Source organism: Sapajus apella, unplaced genomic scaffold (assembly GCF_009761245.1).
Source record: "Sapajus apella isolate SASKATOON/1434 unplaced genomic scaffold, GSC_monkey_1.0 scaffold22, whole genome shotgun sequence".
NCBI lineage: Eukaryota > Metazoa > Chordata > Mammalia > Primates > Cebidae > Sapajus > Sapajus apella.
Genome location: NW_022436962.1, coordinates 1,147,264 through 1,170,410, shown reverse-complemented (window position 1 = coordinate 1,170,410; position 23,147 = coordinate 1,147,264). Strand labels below are relative to the sequence as shown.

The following is a 23,147-nucleotide window of genomic DNA, read 5'->3' as shown; positions in this document are numbered from 1 at the left end:
TTGCCTCTGTACTCCAGCCTGTGCAAGAAAGCAAGATCCTGTCTCAGATAGATAGATAGATAGATAGATAGATAGTTTGGGCAAATCATTGAATATTAAATCTCTAAATGAGTAGATCTTATGTTCTCGCTGACTCAAAACGTTTGCTATTCAAATTCAACAAAAGTTTTAATCTGCAGCTTAAAATTGAGCTTGAAATCAAAAGAGTGAGTTGTTTGGCAGTATTCCAATCTATACTTTTTTCTTCTTCTTTTTAAAATAGTCCGATCTTTATTTAAAAATCTAATCTGCCAGTTTAGCGTTTTCCACCAACTCGGGAGCCGAAACTTGCACAGGCTTCACAATCATTTGCTTAGCTGCTGTCTTTGGAAGTGCCTTAGCAGCAGCCATTGCAGTCTTTTTAGATACCTGCTTATCCTTTTTTGCTTCCTTAGAAGCCCTGATAGCTTGTTCTTCTTGTGCCTTACTAACTTCAGGTTTCTGATTTCTTTTGGCCATGATATTAGCAAGAGATGCACCAGTAATGGCCCTCTGGAATTTGACTGCTCCGCGGGTTCTTTTCTTTTGAACTTCTTCCGACTGTCCCATTTTATGCTTCCTTCCATAGAAGACAGTCCGGTTTATCTGCTGAGGATTCCTCTTGGAAAGGAAGGCTGACTTGCATTTTGCATTAAGAAACTGGAAAACCTTTCCTTCGGTCCTGGCGTAGCACCTCCGTGTCCAGGAATCTTGTACCCACTGAAACCGCACAGCTCGATCTTCATGGCGGCGGCTCCACGGGAGGAGAAAAGATGGCCCCAGCCTATATTTTCGAATAATACCCTTTAAAATTCACGAAAGCCTAAGAATGCTTTGTAAATGGAATGTTTCATAGTTCACATTAAAGTGAACATAAACTTAAGCAAAATTTAGATCACTTCTTCTAACAAAGGAAAGTGCCAGAGAACCCAAGAGAAGTAGCTTCAAAGTAATTTAACAGTGAATACTCTCAGGTCTTGGACTTTTAAATTTTATTTAGTTTAATTGCCAAAAGCCAAGATATTTTATACCCTTTCTGTGAAGCTGAGTAGCATTCTGAGGAAATAAAACTACTTGAAGCAGAGGTGTTTTGTAGAGCATCCAGTAGAATAAAGCCATTCTGCCTCCAATATTTGGGTGGATGTACTTGGTTCTATAATCATTTTACAGATTACGTAATTCATTGATATAAAAAATACTTAATGGTAGGCACGATGGACCTATTCAGTATTGGTTTTTATACCATTCTGTTAACTTTCGTGTTATTCATATATCATATAGATTTAACCAAATCTATTTTTTATAATTGCATATCAGTGTTATATGAAATGTTCTTTTAAATTTTGTTAAATTTCAGTCCTTTTCTTTTCTGCAGAAGTAGGAATGAAATATTTAACATTTTCTGCCAGATGTCACTTATTCACTGTGTTCCAGAGTCTTCAATTTAAGTGTTTGCCAGGCTTAGATTTTCATGTGTCTATTAAAAGAGTAGAAAAATACCCCTCCATGCCAGGCATCTGCTGTGGTTAAGCATTGATTTTTTTTCCCCCTTAAGAATAAATGTATTTCTTTTGTTAAGTTTGTTGTAGGTTAAAAAAGAAAGTACATTTGTGTTTCTCCTAAAATTTGGGGAATTAATTTATATTATAGTATCGAGTATGTAAAAATGATTTATTCTTTAATTCTGAATCCTATATACAGTAGTGACACCCTTATCTTTCATTAATTGCTATCCATTTGTAGGGTTTTGAACTATTCCGATTATTCTGTAAAGTTTATTTTTTAAATTACTAATGTATTGCAGTAAATTTTGAAGGAAGGAAAAAGATTATTCTTTTCGTACCAATAACACAGAACATCTATTTTTGTGCATTCCTTTTTAGATTTCAATATGAGCTTATTAAATGTGGTTATAATCATATATAGTTTTCACTTAATAATTTTCAATAACAGTTGTTGCTATTGTTGTAAATTATAAGATGATATTTCAAAAACTGCAACAGTCCCCAAAACCTCTTGTAAATATTTATGAACTCACCCATAACTTAATGTACATGAGAGAATCATCTTTTATTGCTATCATATGACCAAATTTAAATTTATCTAATGTATTTAACTTTTTACAGGTTAAAAAATTTACAAACAGTTTTTATAAGAATGGTTTGGTTTATGTACTCTTGTTTTCATTTCTAAGCTTTAATCAATTATTGACTTTTTAGTTTACTATTTCTCTCTTGCTTAATATTTTAAAGCTTATTCAGGAATATGAAAAGATGACAGTTTTATTTTGACTTCTGCATTTTGATTGGGTACTTCAGTGACAAATGCAGTAGCAGAATTTCTAATGATAAATCTTCAATGTAAAAACTGCAAATAACATATAATTTCTAATAATTTTTTGAATGTATCTCGTAGTTGCACAGATTTTTAAATGTAAGAGCTTAGAGTGTCATAAATAAGCCTGTGTATTATTTTAAGAGCACGTATAGAGGAAGGGGTTGTATATTGGTAAAATACATTTACTGACCCATGCGCGAATTGGTGACCAAGATTGTTAAAGCATTGAGTTCTAAAAGTTTTTCTCTTATCTTTATGTTCAACAATAGAAAGTTTTACCGTATGGTCAAATAACATCTTCATCAGGTTCTCAACAGGATACCTTAGTTAATTTTCAGCTGAGTGCTTGACAGGATTTTCTCTTTGGCTAGCTGGTTGGATGAGAGTCTAGACACTGAGAGGCCAGGCTTTCGTGGGGCCTCACAATATCATTATTGTGCAAGTTGAGTAGGAGCAGCTTCCTCTGATGTAGGGGCTCCATGCCCAAACAACGAAGACAAAGACAGAGCTTTTGTTCTCAAAGAGAAGAGCTAATCCGACTGCTGCACACTGTGAAAAACCTTTTATGAGAGAGGAAAAAAAACTTTCCTGGAAGGTGAAGGGTTAGCAGTTTAACCTCTGACCGTAAAATAAGCTGGTAAGGGGAAAAAAAGTATTGGGTAAGGTAGAAGAATAACAGGAGAAACATTCATTGAGGTCTGTATGCTGTCTTTATGAAAACAGGTTAAGCACATAACTGTCAGGGTGGATACTTGAGTTCTCATAATACATGCATATTTCTGAATGTGTTTTTTCTTTACTTATTCTTAAACATAGGTGTTTAAACGTCTTAAGTGGGAGAGTATGTATCAAAGACCATACTATAAATGCAGGAAACCGTAAATGTCTAATATTTGCTCTTTTACTTCTGTCGAGTTATGAATATTTATTTTCCGTTGTGTGAGTACAAAATCTTGATCCTTTTTCTTCATTGTTTTTTCCCCCAATTTCCTTATTTAATATGATCACATATGTCTATAGAAATAGACAAGTAGAACACTACATATCTGCGGTACATAATTAAGACTTTCTCCCATTTGGTCTTTGGTATTTTGGTACTTATTCTCTTGGTACATAGGTGTGGTGGTCAGTGTTGTTATGCAACTCCTTGGAGGAGATGGTTGCAATCCCGTGTAAAAAGAATTTGGAGACTTCTGTCTAATCTTATATTGGTATTATCAATACCGGGAATGTAGTTACAGTCGATTTAGAAGTGATGGAAGTTAAGTTGCTGATAACTCTGTCGTTTGCCTGCTTTTTCTACTGACCTGGACTAATTGCATTTCCTTCTCTTGTCAGTCAGATACCAATCTTGAGCAATAATTAAGGTTTTATGCATTTGGGCTTCTTGCTTGGATATATTAATGTAAGTATCTTTTTCCTGAGAAAAACTATAAAAATGGGGAAGCAGCAGCTTATATTGGATTGTTTGAGTCATATTCTAAGGTTGTTTGCCATGGTGCTTTTAACTTAATGTTTCTTCTGTTATTCTGATTGCCTTTGGTAACAATACACAGCTCTTCCTGTAGTGACCCAGTTTTTACATTTACCATGACAGAAAATGAGAAAAGGAGATAGAGGAGGTAAGAGAGAGGAGAGCTTGTGCTGGTGATTGAGTGATAATGAAGTAAGCTTGAAGTGATAGGATAGAAAATAGAAGTTAAGAGTGAATTGAAGAAAAGAAGAATATGTGAAATACATAGGTGGGCCAGTTAGGTAGGTGTGGATGGTGGGCTGTTATGCAGCACTCTTAAGTTTTGGATAGTTAGTTGACTATATAAATATAAAAATTTTGGCTGGGCTCAGTGGCTCACATCTGTAATCCCAGCACTTTTGGAGGCTGAGGCGGGCAGATCATGAGGTCAGGAGATCAAGACCATCCTGGCCAACATGGAGAAACCTCATCTCTACTAAAATACAAAAAATAATTGGCTGAGTGTGGTGGTTTGAACCTGTAGTCCCAGCAACTTGGGAGGCTGAGGCAGAGAAATTGCTGGAATCCAGGAGGCGGCAGTTGCAGTGAGCCAAGATCGTGCCACTGCACTTCAGCCTGGTGACGGAGTGAGACTCTATCAAAAACAAAATTTTTTTTTTCTTAAGGAATTACTCTTTAAGACAGAAGTGTAGAAGGATGTCATTTTAAAACAAGTGACCAGACTTGGGAAGGTCCTGGTTGAGGGGAGGTAAATTTATATGAAGAGACAGAAAGAGCCAATAATAACCTACCATTTTGCTTAATGCTTTATCTCCATTCACTATGGTCAAATTTCTGCATCAGTGTCTCAGCATTTTTTCCATCTTACCTTACAACAATGAATATAGTGATAGCTAGGCTTTCTATGTGTTAGACTCTATTCTCAGCTCTCTCTCTCTCTCTCTCTATACATATATGCATACATATATACACATATATGTATTTATATAATCTCCATTCATCCTATCAACATTTCTCAAGGTGGGTACTGCTATTATCACTACTTTACATTGGAGAAAAGTGAGGCACAGAGTGCTGTGTAACTGGAGAAAGATCATGTATAGCAAGCTTGTCTAACCTGTGGCCTACAGGATGCATGTGGCACAGGACAGCTTTGAATATGACCAAAAAAATTCATAAACTTTCATAAAGCATTTTAAAAATTTTGCTTATTTTTTAAGCTCATTAGTTTATTTTACATGTATCTCGAGACCATTCTCCTCCTTCTAGTGTGGCCCAGCGGAGCCAAAAGACTGGACACCCTGATGTGTAGTGAGTGATTGACAATGCATGGCATGTCTATATGAAGTTTGACTTCAGAATCCAGCCACTTAACTACTATGCCATGAATTCTTAGAATTCACTGAAGATATAGTTATATACTACTGAAATTTTTAAACTTCAAATGATTATCCCCCAACTCTTTTATTGTTTTGCATCCTTAGTACTTTTTGTAGGACAACCTAAACGGGAATTAGTTGCTCACTTTCCTAGAGAATAGCCTGATATTAGAATATACAACTAAATACAAGTATATTTTTGGTCTGAGGTCATGAATTTCAAATTTATTCTTTTTCTTTATTTGTATTCCTACTATAGCTTCTCAGTTAATAATTATTTTTCTAAATGTGTGATTCTGTCTGTTGTTCCAAGGGCATAATTCTTCTCTGTGAGCTCTTTACTAGTCTGTTTTAACGCTTTTGACTGTCTCATTTTGTCATTGTCTCTTACAATTTGTGATGTAAATACTTTCAAGAAGTTACCAGAAAGATTTCAGTTGTTCTTTACGTTGAATCATGAAGTTGTCATATGGTAATATCAACATTATAGGCTCTGGTAAGTTAATTTTTAAAGTGATCAACCTATTCTGAGAATGTATTTTCTTTTGATAGTGTGACTATAAAATTCAGACATTTCAAAAACATAAAATAATATACATATATAATGTATATATGTACCAATTCTGATTAAACAACTTGTATCTGACTTTTTTTAAAAGTGTTGTTCTTAAGTTCAGGGAAACAGGATTAATAATGTCCATGTTCATTTTCTTTTGAAATGTTAACCTTAGAATCTGCAAATCAGGATAAATTCTTCTTCATTTAGTGTGGCACATTTAAAAAAAATTAGCTAAACAGAAACTATTTCCAGTCTAAAAGCCACCATAACAGATTAAAAAAAATTCAGGTAGCCCCTTACTTTAAATATGTGATTAACCTTAAATAATTTTTTTCTTTTCTAATTTAAGTTCCAATGTCATAATACCGAGATAAAAAATAATGGCCCCCTGACACACTTTATTTGGCTCACATGATATTTATGAAATGTTAAATTATTTTTCCCAACTAGAAAATTAGGTGGTTTTTTTTCATAAAAATTCTGGCTTTTCTTAAAAAGTCAAAAGTATCTGTCAACACTGAGCCCACACATTTCACATGGCTGGAGCTGAATAATCGTTGCTTTCTTGAGAAGGGGAACAGGATCTATTTTTTTTTTACTATATGTCCTTCCGTAGTCTGTCTTCTATAGGCTCACTCCACTCATTTATGTTACCTATATATCCTAAAGGCATTGAAATCTCCCCTTTGTCTTTCTACCTGTAAAAAAGGAATATATTTGTGTAATAAATAAATAATTATACCTTGACTTTTTCTCCGGTTTTAAAGAAAATCTTAATTAAAAAACAAGTTTCATACTATATTTAAACATTATTTTACTTTGTTTTTAAAATTCTTTGTGCTATACCTTTGGTTCTCAAAGTGTAGTCTGGGGGCCTGTGGCAGTTCCCTGGAGTACTTTAGGAGTTCTGTGAGGTCAGAACTTTTTTCATAGTAGTGAGATGTTATTAGCCTTTTTCGCTCCCATTTCTCACAAGTGTATGGTAGACTTTTGTTAGGCTTCAGGATGTGATGAAGTTATGTTTGATGACTAATGAAATGTGTACTTAAGGATTTTTGTGCTTTACTAATTTCTAAGTTTTGATTTTTTAATACATAAATGTCATTACTATAACTCATATGAATAAAAGTTGTTTGATAACCTCAGTGATATTTAAGAGAATAAATCAGTTCTGAGACCAAAAGCTGAAGCGGTACTGTGCTGTACATTATGGGGGCTAACTAAAAACACATCAGTGGCAAATGTCCAAGGTAATTTGTGTAATTGCTATTTATTCTGTATGATTACTATTTAATTGCCTGTTTATTTTCTTGAAGTATGAGGCTTTCTTAATTAGTAATGGCTTTACCCTGCTGATTTGCTTATCTTTAGTGAAAATATGTAGTGAAAACAAGGGCAGATCACTTGACTCTCTTTGGTGTTAACAATTATTTGATTTATTATATTACCTTTAAATCAGAATTGATCAGGTTTGTGTTAGAGTAAGCTAGCTACTTCTTAAAATAGGCACGTTAAAATAAGCAAGTTAAGTTTATGACATTTACTGTGAGAAATTGATACGATAGGGATGAATTTTATTTGCATTATATCATTATATATATATATAGAATGGAAGGAATGAAAAATATATTCAATAAAAAACTGAAAAAGCTACCTTTTTAAAGTATACATTAAAATTTGAAACATGATCCTGCTTTCAGGAGCTTTGTTTAAATGAGGAGACAAATAAAATGGTTAAGCAGCAATGGTTATTGCCTGGAAGTGGGACAGTCTGTGTGGCTGCACTGTTTTGGGAAGGCCTCATAACATAGATCAGGAATAATGCATAGATTTTAGAGAGACAGAGAAAAGTGAAGATAGGATTTCAAAATGAGCATACAGGATGTGTTGGAGTCTAAGTAAATTCTTGGCATTGGGACTACATTTTATTTATGCGAAAAGATACCTGGACTGAGCAGAAAATCTGCACTGGAGTTGGTGGGAAATACATTTAGATAGGTAGGATGAAATTAGGTAGGAAGTGCAGAATTTTATAATACTGGTTTTAATAGATGAAGTGATTTATTATGTTAAATTTGAATATTCTATATGAGGCATTAAATATTAATACAGTTTGATGAGTTAGGTTTTTGTTAACCAGTGGTAAGCCACTGAACATTTTTCTCTGAAGGGAGGAATAATAAAAACTTAAGATTAAATTGGTGGCATTGTATTGAGAAGAGCTGAGTGGAAAGGAGAATAATTAGGCCATAAGCATTTAGAGTAAGATGAATATGGAAGAGAAGGAATGGATGAGAGCTACATTTTGAAGAAAACACTAACATGATTAGGCAGCTGATTAGATATGGAGGATGAAGAAGGCATGGTAAAGCTGATTCTGAAATTTTTAGCAGTGGCTCCTGGGTTCCGTAAGTAGAGTGAGATGGATATGATGCAATGTTGGACACTAGTTAAGGGGATGGTGTAATTAGTCATTGGGAAAATTGATTTGAGTTACAGAATTTTTGCTTCATTTATGCTGTGAATATCTATAAAAACACTTAGTTTTAGATATCACATTATATGCTGTGTTTTTTAGTCCAGTTTAAAACAATATTGGAAACTTGAAAAATAGCGGAAGGTTTTAAAAGGCTTGAGAAAAATTTCTTTACAGAAAGATTTGCAGCAGTGGTTTTCAATCAGAGCTGTGTATTAGAATCACCTGGGGAGTTTTTAAAAAATTGTAGATGTGGTTACTATGGTATTCGGTGGGGTGAAGGGTCACTTTTTAAAAATTTAAATGATCTTCCATAGGTAATCTGATGAACAGAAAGGGTCGAGAACCACTGTGTAAATATAGAGGAAATAATTTGTGAACAATGGGAAGTATAATTTCAGCAAAAGTTTTTGAGTTTTTAAAAAATTACATATAAGGGTGATCCATTCTTTTCCCTTCAGCTCTTTAACAAGAGAGAAAAGAGTTAAATATCTTCTGAGAGATTTAGTTGGACATTGGGAAGAACTTTCAACCACTGGTTTATTGTTGGACAGTTTAGGAGGGAAGCTGGGAGATTTGGAGCAGTCCCTGTATATATGTGTAGATTATAAAAGGATGTGCCTTCTTTTTTTTTTTTTTTTTAAAGTGAAACATAAAGGAGCTTTCCATGTAGGGAGAGGAAACAGGGTCTCTTGTGACCCTTCTTACCTCTGATCTATGACATATGGACAATTTTGTATAATCTCACATAACAAATTATCCTTGTGAACTTGTGTTTGCTCTTGAATTCTACTTACAAATAGAATCCAGTCCCTTTGGCCTCAAAACCAGATCACTGTTTTCTATTTGAAATATGTAGCAAAGTATTTTTAATATAATTCCCAGTAACTTGATAATTATATGTTTTAAGAAAAATGGGTGAAAATTACTGTAGGACTTAATTATTAGTAAGCATGTTCAGACTAATAGTTTTCTGCCCCTTCAAGGAAGTGATTCTTCTTGCCAATATCACAGTGTTGTATTTACCAGTCATAATACTGACCTCAAAGGTTAATGATATTTACCCATTATCAGTTTAAGGAAATTCTGGATACCATCAGGGAAGATTTTAGAAATAAAACAGCATATTTAATTAGAAACAAAATAAAATATTCACATCTCTACTTTCATTTGCTTTTCATACCACATCAAGAGAGACCTGAGAACTGAAATGTAATATCTAGGTTGTGCTCATTTTGTTATTATAGTTTTACGTTAACAAGTTTCTTAATTTTTATTGTGGACATTTGAAAGGTGTTGCCCGCAAGTCCTTAGGTTTTTCTAACGTGAAGGAAAAGAAGGCATCACATTGGTATTTAGACTCAATTTTTTCCAGCTTGATAACCTCTGTCTGAGTACCTTCTGGGTCTCAGTCCCTTTTTGAGTTATTCATTCTCTTTTAATATTTCTGTGGCCCTCCAGGGGTATCTCATAAGTGCTGAGGAATTGCTTATCTATCTCAACTACTGTGCTTCATGCCTTTGTTCTTAATGTCTCACTGCAGTTATTTCCACATCACTTGCAAACGTTGAGCCCTTGTTTTAGTACACCCCTGAGGATTATGCTTCTGACACTGTTGGGTGCTGACAGTGATATTCACTCTCATCTTAGACCACTGTTTGAAGTATATCCTATTTCATTATTGCTGCCCTTGGCTCCTGGACTGCCATTCATGATGATGTTGCTATCACACGTCTTTGCATTTTTAACATTGTGTGATCCTTCACAGCCTGGATTGTGGTTCTGCAAAGTGAGTAGGAGGGCTCCTCATCATCTGTGTTGAAGTTCTGCAGATCTAGATCCCATTTAGTTTTATGAAACACTGTTCTTTCCTTTCCAGAGTACTTACATGCCAGCAAGATCACTGGGTCAAGGTCAGGTTCATAAAACAACCACTATAATCTACTGGGAGAGTTTCCATTGGACTTTCTGACCCTTATTGCCCTTGCCATGAATTCTGTCTCCAGAGGGTGGATTATCTTGTAAATCTTATGTTATTTGCTTGCTTCCCTGACATTTTACCACAAATTGTCTGTCTATCTATCTATCTATACATCCATATATATATATATATATATATATATCTGAATTCCAATCCATATATGTTTATATGAATGGTATAAGTTATTTTCCTAAGAGGTTCATTTTAAATATTATCTGTAGCCTCATAACTCAGTTTATTATATGACTACCTTTCAGTTTATACTCAACACAGAGCCAGGGTGATCCTGTTAAAATATTTTCAGAGCATGTCTCCTCTCTTCTCAAATGCTTCTGTGGCTCGCTTTCCCGGAGTGTAAGCCAGGTTCCTTTCTATCAGTTGTAAGGCCCTTTATGTTCTGCTTGTTCTTGCTTAACTCTCTGACCTCATCTTGTCTCACTATTTTCATTTATCACTCTTTTAGAGAGATTTTGTTCATGTGAACAAATAGAACTTTTTTTTTTCAAGGCTATAGTCTTTTTTAGGGTTATATAGTATTTCATAGAATAATAATGGTGTAATCATTTTCATATTGTTGAACATATAGGTTATCTTTCCAAACTTTGCTGATTATAAACAGTGCTTCAGTAAATATTGTTTTATATATATGCCTGATACATGAAATATGTAATTTCTTGCATTTTATAACAAAAGGAGAATTTTTCTGTTACAATCTCTTTAGCTGCTCCTGTAGTGAAGGTCTATTCTTGGTAAATCTTTCAGTTTTGTCTTTCTGAAAATATATTTATTTTCCCTACATTCCTGTTTGCATAGTTCTTAAGTTTTTGAATATATTATTCCACTGTCTTCTGGCTTTCATTGCTACTATTGAGAAGTCTGCTGTCAATATAATGTATACATTTTCCACTTACCTGTTTTTTCTCTAGGATGCTTTGAAAGGTATCAATTTCTTTTTTGTCTTTGCAATTTCATTGTGATGCCTCTATTTGTGTCTTCCTTGAGATCTTGCTTGGGTTTGTTGTCATTTCCAAATCTAAAGGTTGTCTTTCATCAGTTTTGGAAAAATCAGCCTTTATTTCTTCTAATATTATTTTCTTCCCTCCTCCATTATACATACTCTGTTCTCTTTGGTCTGATCTTTTAGAAATCTAAACAGATTTATGTCATTCTGGTCTCCATCTTTCCTTAACCTCTTCTATTTTTCTCATTTATTTTGTCTTTTTATGGCTCAATCTGTTTAATATCATTTGTGTTTGAATTGGTTCACTATTTCTCTCTTCAGTTTTATAAGATGTGCTGTTTATTCTATTCATTGAGCTTTTACTTTCATAGATTATATTTTTAAAAGTTCTAGCTTTCAAAATTTGCTTGTTCATGTTTCAAATTATTATTTTATTGTATAACATTTTAAATATCCTTATAATATATGCTTTTTCAGATAATTTTAATATCTGAAGCCTCTGAGGGAGGAAAAAAACAAAATTAGTATCTTAATTCCATTCTTTGTTTCTGATGGTTATAATCACAGGTGTGTAGATTTTCTGTAGTAATTTCAAATTACAAATTTATGTTAGGCAGGACCTGAGTTGAGTGTCTCTTCTTTGAGAGGGCATTGTACTTTTCTTTTGTCATGTGCCTGAGGTGTCATCTCTCTGGGGTGACAGGATCCATTCCTAGGCTTTGTAGAGACAAAGATAAATAAGAGTTATTGGATTTACAGTAAATTTCTTAGTGAATTTATTATATTTGTTAGAATCTTAAGTTTATTCTACATTGACTTTTATCCTAACTTAAAAGTATCCTGAAAGAAAGGTCATGCATGGTTTAATTTGGTTCTTTAATATTTTGTTTTATTGTATTTTTTATTTTAAAATAATTTAAAAATATTTTTAGTAGTTATTCTTAATGTAGCTTACACATGTTTTTATGTTAGTGAACTTTAAGTAACTTTTTATAGTTACTATGATTCTATTCATGAATTTTAAGCTTATTCCCAAATCATTGAAACTGTGTCTGTTATAGCTAGGAGTGTTAGATGCCTATTATACTTCAGACCATCTTTATATCAAACAATAAAACTTTGAAGCATTTGCACTTCTATGCAAAATCATTTTTTGGTGTAATGTGAACATTATTTTAAATATCATAAATAAAACAAAGCTGTTTTATGAGCAGTTCAGTTAATTTTACATTCTGAAGTTTCACATTAAGATGGTGCTTCTTAAAAATGTTTTACTTCAAAGAGTTAATATAATGAGTGTTGTGAATAAAAATACATGTCTTCCTTTCATTTAACCATATACTTGTAGAAAGAATTCTAAGAAACAACAGTCTCATGCTAACTTAAAACATGGCCTCTTACCTTCTTTCCTCCTTACGGGAATCATAATAAAAGCTATTGCTTTAGGATATGATCTTAAAGCAACTTTAAGATCATAGCTGACTCAAAGGTATATTACGTTCTGTATGACAGATCATCTTTCTAAAAGCAACCTATTAACTTTTTTCCCTGTGTTCTTATAAAAACTTTTGTGTTGGCTTTTAATGATTAGTATCTGAAACATGTCAAAACATTGATTCTCAGTTGTAAGTTCCTTGTCATAGATTAATCAAGGTTGAACATCTGTGGTTCAGCATTTCTTTCCCTTTTTTGTTGTTGATTTTTTTTTAAACTCTTATGAAGGGCCCTTGGGACAGATGGCCCCTCACTGTTGATGGTTCGATTACCATGATCACCCACAGCTTCAGAGGAGTGCGAAGAAAAGAAATTGCTTTCTTTGTCAAGGTGTTTTCAATTCAATTCTCACCCATTAGCCCTGTTTGGTTAAGTTTGGAATTACTCTATCAGGTGATTGATGAGGGTTTTCATTTTATTATAATAGGCCTTGTTTAAAAGGAATGGATATAGCAAAATGATATATCTAATAAGCTATGAGTTATATTTTCTTAAGGTTCTTTGAAGTTCCATTTTCCTTAGTTAGAATTTGCTAATATTTGCTCAAAAAAGAGCTTCTTTATTTTAAGTTGTGATGCTGATTTTACATCTTTCTAAAAATATTTAGAAAGGTTAGAATTATCCATTATCAAAATTGTTTCTTAAGGTTTGAGTTTCAAAAAAAACCAAAATTATTTTAAAAGTACTAGTTTGATTTTCCAGGATGGCTTATTAGAATGAAGATAATTGCAATGGATCATTACACTAGATTTTATTTCCACCCTTGCTTATGTGCATTTTTAGGATGGTGAACAAATGGCTATATTTCCAAAATCGCTTACTTTTAATTTTAATGTATACATTATGTAAAACAACAAAAAGAAGTGTGATCTTTATTTTTGCAAGTGATTATAAAGTAAAAGATCTTGAAATAATGTTTTCATTTCTGTGAGGTTTTTGTATGTGTAAATCCTACTTATATGATTAAATGAAGAATTATTTTAATTTCAGATTGAGAAGGTATTGATTTGAGTACTAGTAGTGATTAGTATCATTTTCTAGGTTTCCTCACATACAAATTTCCAAGTATTATTCAAAGAAAGTCTGTAAGTTTTAGGCCACTGTTTTACAAAATACTTAAATATTTGGCTTGCTGAGAATGTCTTCTTATAGATAATTAAGAAACTTTTTAGACTGATCAGTGTTCTTTAAATTGGTATCTAATGAATGAACAGTAAAATCAAAGTGTAGCAAAATTGCAGCAGCTTATTTTAGGAAGGATGTTATATAGGAAGCAAGAATACCTGGATCCTGGTCCAGACACGGGATACAGTGTAACTTCGGGTGATTAAAAAAAAGTATTTCATATCCTTTCTCATTCAGAAAATACTAAGTTTCTATCAATATATAATGAACCTTTTCTTGAAAATATCAAATAAGTAAATAAAAGAGACCTTATTATTATTTTTTAAAATATTTTTGCTTTCATGGACATTCTTTCTATTGTTCATATTGGAACTAATTGCTTAAATTTATGAAAGAAAGCATTGTAAGACAGCACAGCAAGAAAAATTTTCTCACATGTCTGAGTTAGAAAAGTACAAAAGACATCTATCTTGTTTAGGTGTGGACTACCAATATGTATGTATACAGCATATAAAGATAGAGGGAATAAGAGGCAGTATATCTTGTGTACGCGTAACTATCATTCTCCATAATTGTTCCTTAAATTGTATGGTTCCAGTGTCACAAAACACTCAATTTTGAAATAAAATTCTTTTCATTGGGATATGGAAATAGAATTATAGAGTCAGTAGTATTTATGAGCACAGAAAGGGTTTTAAAAACTTTTTGGTGACATTTTTCTTGCTAAAATTATTTTCTGCTCTGCCATAGTTGATGTTTCTTTCTAGCCCCATTTAGATATATTTGTTGTCATATCAAGTACATATGTAATAAGGGAAAATCTGGATTATTTGTTGTCATATTTTAAAGAATATTTATAATGAACAAATATTAAATTTTTTAACATGTGATACATAATGGTAATCATTGTAAGAGATACGTAGTCCGTGCTGTTAGTTCTCAAAGTGTGGTCCTGAGACCTGTAGCATGAGTATCACATGAGAGCTTGTTAGAAATGCAGTTTCTCAGACCCACCTCAGAAGTTTTGTGAGGGGGACCCAGCAATCTGTTTGTCTAGACATTTTTGTTAAAGTTTGAGAGCTACTGAATTAGATCTTCAAAAAGATGCCAAAATTAAATATTATTTATATGTTAACTTCAAAATAATTTATACAAACATCTGCTTATATATGTTTTATCAAGATTAGATGTAGTCTCAATTTAAGACTTTCCAGCAACGAGTTTCTTTTTATTTTCACTGTTACTTTAACTGTTGCTTATAGTCTTAAAGTTTGTAATGCAGTCTATCGTACTTTTCTTTTTTGAATGGATTAGTGAAGCTTTTTATTACGGCTTTGTCAGAATGAGCGATATCTTTCTGTCAGTGCTGTATATATTTGTTTTGCAGGAGTCTGTGCCAAGGAAAAATGACAAAGTGTTAGTCTTCTGGATCTCTGGCTTCCCCAAAGTCATTCGTGACCCTAAACGATTGAGTGAATTACTTCCTTAAATCCTTGTGTGTGTGTGTGTGTGTGTGTGTGTGTGTGTGGTCAAGCTGAATATAAAATTACAATAAGTTTGAGTGTGTTAGTTCACACCTGTAAGTCTAGCACTTTGGGAGGCTAAGGTGGTAGGATCACCTGAGCTCGCAAGTTCAAGACCAGCTGGGGCAACATAACGAGACCCCCATCTCTACAAAAAAGAAAAATTAGTTGGGTATGGTGGTGCGTGCCTATAGTCCCAGCTGCTTGAGAGAGTAAGGTGGAAGGATTGCTTGAGGCCAGGAGAGTGAGGCTGCGGTGAGCCATGATCATGACACTGCACCCTAACCCTGGGTGACAGAGTAAGACACTGTCTCAAAAAAATTTACAGTAATTAATGAGTTTGAAAATTATTTTGGCAGATGTAATAAAAATATAACTTTAACTATAATTATTAAATTACATACTTATCAAACTTTTTCAAAAATAGCACATCAAAAAGATATTTATATAGTACACTTGGATAAACAGATGAGACTCTTTTAAGATCAACCTAGAGAGCCTGAGAGAGAAAGAAGGAAACTGATTTGCTATTTTTTAAAACCTGCTTCTTATCATAGACAGAAAGCATTGTGTTATTCGTAAGTAGAAAACCCAGAACTTCAGCTATGTGATTTCATAATTCTACATATACTTTCATTTATTTACGTCATCTTATTTCTCAATCCTACAGTCTTCGGATATATATAGTAGGCCTTTAGCTGAAAATATGCCATTTTAAAATACATTTGCATGGTTTGGTATAACATATAATAATAATGGACATTTTAGAAACTATGACTTCCTTTTTATTGGTTTTAGATACATAATTCAGATCTGTAGTCGCTCTTTTAGATTATCTTTCCATCCACATGACTGGGAGAAACCTCACCCTGACGGAATCCACCAATTGGGCAAAATCCCATTTTGCTGCCATTAAATGCCATGTTGTATATCTGCCCATATTGAGAATTCAACTTTGCCTGAAACAGTTGTTTCATACCTCCTCCTTAAAGCTTCAACAGCTTTTTTTGTGTGTGTTTTAGCAGAAAGCCTTGCTTTAGAGAGCTTCTTATTACATAGAAAAATCTTTGCAGTTTTTTCACAAAACTCGTATCTTTGCACTACAAATTTACTCGGCTTTATGTCTTTTTCTCCTCTTCTCTTTTTCTGTAACAGCAGAAAACATACTTCAGCTTCTGTTTTAGGCTCCTCTTACTGTCTTGATCTGAATTACAACACTTCTGCCTTCTCAGGTATCTTGCATTCCTTGTTTGCTGGCTCTCTGCTAGCTCATTAATTCCCATAGCCTTTTAAACATGTTCAAGTCTATACCAGTCAAAAGAAAAAAACTAATCTCTCCAGTTTAATCTTTCTGTCTGCTTTCCTCTGCTTTGTGTATCCTTTCTTAAGTAATTGCCTCTGTATATACTGCCTGTCTTTCCTCATCCTAACTCATTCCATAATCTTAAATTGGCCACCTCCTTCCTACCCTTTCACTGAGACTCATCTTCCGGTGGTGTTATGTCTTTAAACATAGTTGCCATTCTTCAGTCATCATCTCTCAGTGTGTTGCAGCATTTGTTTGAGGATTTCTTTTATTTATTTTTTTAATTTTTATTTATTTATTTATTTATTTTTTGAGACGGCGTTTCACTCATGTTGCCCAGGTTGGAGTGCAATGGCGCGATCTCGGCTCACCGCAACCTCCGCCTCCTGGGTTCAGGCAATTCTCCTGCCTCAGCCTCCTGAGTAGCTGGGATTACAGGCATGCACCACCATGCCCAGCTAATTTTTTGTATTTTTAGTAGAGACGGGGTTTCACCATGTTGACCAGGATGGTCTCGATCTCTTGACCTCCTGATCCACCCACCTCGGCGTCCCAAAGTGCTGGGATTACAGGCTTGAGCCACCGCGCCCGGCGAGGATTTCTTTTAGACACACCCTCTTCCCTTGACTTTCATAGCATCACACACGCTAGCTGCATTCTTCCTTTCTGGTGGTTCTTTCTCACTTGGTTTATACCACTGTCTGCTTCAGTGGATTCCCTTGCTAATCCAGCTTTATCCCTAGAGATTCTCTCACATTCTAGATATGTTAGATGTTTTTTCAGTTCCTAAAAGGTATTCTGCTTTCTTTTAACCTTCAAGATGTCATGCATACCGGTTCTTCACTCTAGAAAGTTCTCCCTGCCCACTTTATAGCCCAGAATATCCTTAGCTTGTCTAAGTTGTGTCAATTTATGTCCTTTCCTTTTGAAGTCCTTTAGTGACTCTCTAAATTAGATTTCCTTATTGTGTGCTCCTGCAGCACCCTTCCTTTTAGTATCATAAAAATGCATTAAGTTTTATGTTTAGATGCTCCTCTTTTCTATAAGTGGTAGACCCTGTTTTGTTTAGTTCACCATTATATGTCCACAGGTGAAAGAATAAAAATCATACATTACCAAAAAAATTACACATTTTCTTTAATGATTTTTGCTTATTTATATTCAGAAAACATGATTGTTCATTAGGAACTTTTTTTTTTTTTTTTAACATTTTTAAGCCAATGAATTTTCCAGTTCAAATGTTCCTACAGGATACCTCACTTAAAAGAATATTTTGCACAATAACAAAATCGCTGTTTGATGTTTCTCTCCGTGAGTGTTGTAGGGTATTGTAAGGCAGGGACTTTTCCTCTTGCTTTAGCACTGCATAGGTTTTTGAATGAAATAAATTGAACTTAAGTTAAAAGGGCAACAAAAATGTGTGAATTATTGGAAATTATTTAAAATATGTGGTCCTCACGTTTCAACTAAGGAAGCTGTAACCTCTGATATTAACTAGACACATGAGTAAATCACACTCTTCATTGTTTCGACCTCAATTTTTTCATATATATTCTTCTGCAGTGTGGGTATATCAGGCACTGAAACCCATAATCAAGCAAAATACTAGTATTATACATTCTACTTTTCCAAAAGTATGTAGTCCCTGAACTGCGATTTTACAAATGCATAAATTTGAAGATACTGTATATTTGGTCATCTTTGAATTCCAAAGAATTAAGGAAATACTATCCTTTTGTGGAAACTGGAATTTTTTTCCTGCTTTTTTGGTAGTATAGTAAAATCACACTGGAATTCTAAGTTATTTTAATTTTTCAGTTAAGGGCCAAGAAATGTGAAATATTTTATTGGGAAAGAAAATATTACTGACTTTGTCTTACTTTACATTTAAAAAAAGCCTTAATACTGAATTTGGAATCCTTATATTGATGATGTGCAATCATACTGTAAATATTCACCTTCTAAAGTTACTGATTTAATAAAAATTTGTATTTTTTCTTACTACGCTGTAACATTATCTCTTATTAAACTAAAAGATTTTATCTATGTCAAAATCAAATATTCTTCCTTTCATATTTATTTGGTGTCTAGATTGTTGGCAGTAAGTTTTTGTTATTTTTAAGATACGGAGTCTCCTTTGATTTACTAGTAGACATTGGAAAAAAGAGAAACACAGTGTATATCAGTCATAACTGGCAACGATGATTCCCACCAGCAGTTCTCATCCTTTCACCCATAAAATCAGCATAAAGTTGACCTAACATTGCCAGATCAGATCGAGTATCTGGAAAGTAATCCTCAGGGAACAGAAAATTCAGTCTTTGTGCATAAAGTTGTTGAATCGGATTATTTTTTTCAGAGCCCTTTTGTTTCTTCCTTTGCAGTACTTCTGAAAAGTTGCTACAAAGATGTGTCAGATGTGGTCTAAATCTAATCACATAGGCAGTAACTAAGTTAATCCATTTCAAAATATGGATGCACATGATTATAATAATTTTTTGAGCCCTGAATGGTGAAATTCATTTAATGAAAAGAACTGGGATATTTTCTACTTTGTGATTGAACCAATAGATGCAGTTTTTGTGTACTTATTTGTTCTCCCTCTGAAAAAACAGAGTATACAGAAAAAAAAAATGGTATTGAGGAAAAGTCAGGCAGCAAAATATGTTTAGGTAAATGTTACAAGCAGCAAGGGCAAACTCTAAGCTATACAATAACATAAATATCCTTACTTAAGACATAGTTGTAAGAAAGTTGTCACAAATATTTTCTCAGTAATTACAAAGTTGAGGTTACTTAAAAAGGATATTTTAAATATTCACATTGAAACCCTTTAGTTTCATTATTCACGAGAAAGAACTGTTCTGTATTTCTGCATGAGGATTTGTTTATGTAGCCATTAGTAATTGTATTACTTCCTGAAGATAAAACTTTCATTTAATATTTTATGAAAATTCTGTCATGCACTTTTATGAGATTCAAATCTTAGCCTCCTACCATTTTGGTAAAACTGCCATATAAAGATATGTCTATTTTTTTCTAACTGGGAACATAATTATCCACAAGACATTGATGTTTGAGTGTCCTTAGGTGATGTGTAATGCATTCCACATTGATTTTAGAAATGTATACATTTTGTTTTATGTGAGTATATAATCATTGAATATTATCTTCATAAATTGGTAATGTATTATTCTTATATAATACACTGTAAATTATTGACTTTTACTATTTATATCAAAACTTTTTAGTCCTTAATAAATAAAAAGTTTAATTGTAGAAAGCTTACTTTTTTTTTTTTAAATTTAAAATACCTGAAAAACATTTTGTGGAACTTAAGTGTAAACACAAGAGGAGCCAGCTCATGCTAAAAATGTTGCTAGACATTTGTTGAGTTTTAAAAGTTTTGAAATATATATTTAGATTGTGTTTTTAAGAAAGTAGTATGGAATAGTGCAAATAATGGAATCAAGCTGTAAGTTTTCACTGATTCATATATGAAATGTTATCTTTGACTCACGAGTCCATTTACTTAGAGTGGAGTTCAAACCCTATCATATGGGTGGTACTTGTTAGTCATATTAGTCTTATCTTGGGCCTTCAAGTGTGTGTGTGTGTGTGTGTGTGTGTGTGTGTGTGTGTGTGTTTTCCCCAGAAGAAATAATACATTATGCACTATCCCTTTAAAACACATTTGAAATATTCAGAAGATTGTTTTTGGCAGAATTAAAAAACAAGTATATGACTAAATATTTATTAGTGCTTACTAAACTAAGATCTTAGCATTTTATTGTGCTAAGTAGATGAGAAATACTTTGAAAAACAAAGAAAATGAAAAACTGGTGTGAAAACAATACTGACTTATATATATGAATTACTAGCTATAACATGTTAGAAAAATTTCTGTGAAATGCCCTGCAAATATCAATTATATTTTAAATGAGCTGCTTTATATCTACTTACCAACTTATCTATTACTGCAAATATGAGATTTAAAAACTGATATAAGGCAAATATTATTACAGTTTTGTAAATCTTACTTGGAATTTTAAATGGATATTTAAGGTGTATTTTAGTCTAGTCCTGAGGGCTATAATGTATTTTATTACATATTTGCTACATTTATATTTTTCTTTTCAAATTAAAACAATATTTTAAAAGTATAGTTAAAATAGAAAATTCAAAGTTTAGAATCTTAAAAATCTAAAATATATAAATAAAAAGTGAGTTGCTAAAAGAAATACAGTAATGATTTTGAATAACCTGACCAAATTATTAATGTCATTTATTTCTATTGCAAAGGTCATTAAATTTTTAAAATCAAAATATTTAATTATAGAAAAGAAGAGAAGTGAATGTCATCAACTATAAATGTTTAAAGAAAAATTTAAATGTTGTAATTAAAGTAGCTTTGACAATTTTAAGAGTGCTTAACCAAGACTGTTTCTTTAAATGTGTTCTTTTGCTGCTGTTTAATTATACATGTCAATTATTTACAGATCCTGTGGTATTGTGGAAATTCCCAGAGGACTTTGGAGACCAGGTTGGTATCATGTAATTTAAAAAAAAATTTAAAGTTGAAGTATTATGAAGTAATAGTAATAGCACTATTACTACTGCTGTTGCTAGTGTAACTACTAGTGAACATGGGTTGCTAAAATTATTTTCTCTTGATCAACTGTGAGAAAAAAAAATGCATGTGTGCAGAATATATGGAAGAATCTTTTAAAGTTACCAAGTAGATGGGTGATGAAGAAGCCGTTATTAAAACTCATAGGTACTAGATGTTTAAACTTTCCATCATATTTTATATTTACTTATCTACAGAATATATATTTGAAAACATTAAAAATAATAAAATTGACAGTATGAAATCTTTGTTGAATATACTGTTATTATTTTTGTGTACTTAGAAATAAGTGTTACTGCCTTAAATAAGTGATCATTTCTCTTTGTCACAGTAATATCTGAGTAATTTACGTATAGAAGTTGAATTATCAATATTTTCTTATTTTAAAATAGTTCTTACATATATCTTTACTTTTTAAAAAAAAATATGGCATGCAAGACTACTGGATGAGTTTATTTCATTTACATTTTGTGTTATAGTCTTCTGTAGTTCCTTAAATATTTAGTATGACCAAAATGATGAAGTAGTTTTACATGATATATGTAAATAGAAAAATTATTTAAACTTTAGGTTATAGAGTTATCATTTTGATGTTGCTTTATATAATACATGGTTAACAATACAAATTTAAGAATTTTTAGCCAAATTGTTTTGTTTTTTAAAAAATTGACACATAATTGTACATATTTATGGGTACACTGTGATATTGCAATACATATATGCAATATGTAATGATTAAATAAAGGTAATCAGTATATCCATCACCTCAAACATTTATCATTTCTTTGCCCTGGAAACATTCAAAATCTGCTCTTCTAGCTATTTGAAAATATGTGATAAATTCTTGTTGATTATAATCACCCTAAAGTGTTATGGAACACAAGAACACCATTTCTCCTTTTTAGCTGTTTGTTAACCAACCTCTGGCTGTCAGCCCCAAAGCCTTGCCTACCCTTCTCAGCCTCTAGTAACCATTATTCTACTTTCTTCTTCTATGAGATCAGTTTTTTAAGCTTCCAATATGAGTGAGAGCATGAGCCATCTGTCTTTCTGTGCCTGACTTACTTTACTTAACATAATGTTCTCCAAGACCATCCATGTTGCCTTGAATGAAAGGATTTTGTTCTTTTTTTTTATGGCTGAATAGTATTCCATTTTGTATGTATACCATATTTTTAAATCCATTCGTTTATGGACACTTAGGTTGATTCCATATTTTGGCTGTTATGAATAGTGCTGCAATAAACATGTATCTCTTTGACATACTGATTTTTTTTCCTTTGGATATATATTCAGTAGTGGGATTGCTGGATTGTATGACAGTTCTGTTTTCAGTTTTTTGAGGAACCTTCATAGTATTTTTTATATAATGGCTATACTAATTTACATTCCACCAACAGTGTATGAGTTCCCCTTTCTTTGCCATCCTTGCCAGCATTTGTTAGTTTTTGTCTCTCTCATAAAAGCTATTCTGACTGGGGTGAGATGATGTCTCGCTTTGGTTTTGACTTGCATTTCCCTGGTATTTAGTGATGTTGAGCATTATTTGATGTACCTATTGGCCATTTGTATGTCTTCTTTTGAGAGATGTCTATTCAGCTCATTTGCCCATTTTAAAATTGTGTTATTTATGTTTTTGCCGTTGTTTGAGTTCCTTGTATATTCTGGATCTTAATAATTTGTCAGATGATTAGTTTACGTATACAGATTTTCCATTCTGTTGGTTGTTTCTTTGCTCCGCTGGTTGTTTCCTTTGCTGTGCCGAAAATTTTTAGTTTGCTATAATATCATTTGTCTATTTTTTGCTTCTGTTGCCTGTAATTTTAAGGTTTTTCTTCATGAAATCTTTGCCTAACACAATATCCTGAAGTGTTTCCCCTATGT

At 32.7% G+C, this 23,147-nt stretch overlaps 1 protein-coding gene and 1 pseudogene across 9 annotated transcripts in view; one reads left to right on the top strand and one right to left on the bottom strand.

Moving 5' to 3' along the window:
• DENND1B (DENN domain containing 1B) overlaps positions 1-23,147 on the top strand; it is a 272,297-nt gene that overhangs the window by 42,347 nt on the left and 206,803 nt on the right. For all 8 annotated transcript variants that reach the window (XM_032288625.1, XM_032288622.1, XM_032288621.1 and 5 more), the window contains exon 3: positions 21,133-21,176. In XM_032288625.1, the coding sequence (XP_032144516.1) occupies positions 21,133-21,176 (44 nt within the window). The remainder of the gene's footprint in view (positions 1-21,132; positions 21,177-23,147) is intronic.
• On the bottom strand, positions 273-2,401 carry LOC116558634 (annotated as a pseudogene). The gene has a single exon (XR_004272105.1). The product of XR_004272105.1 is annotated as a 60S ribosomal protein L24 pseudogene (transcript).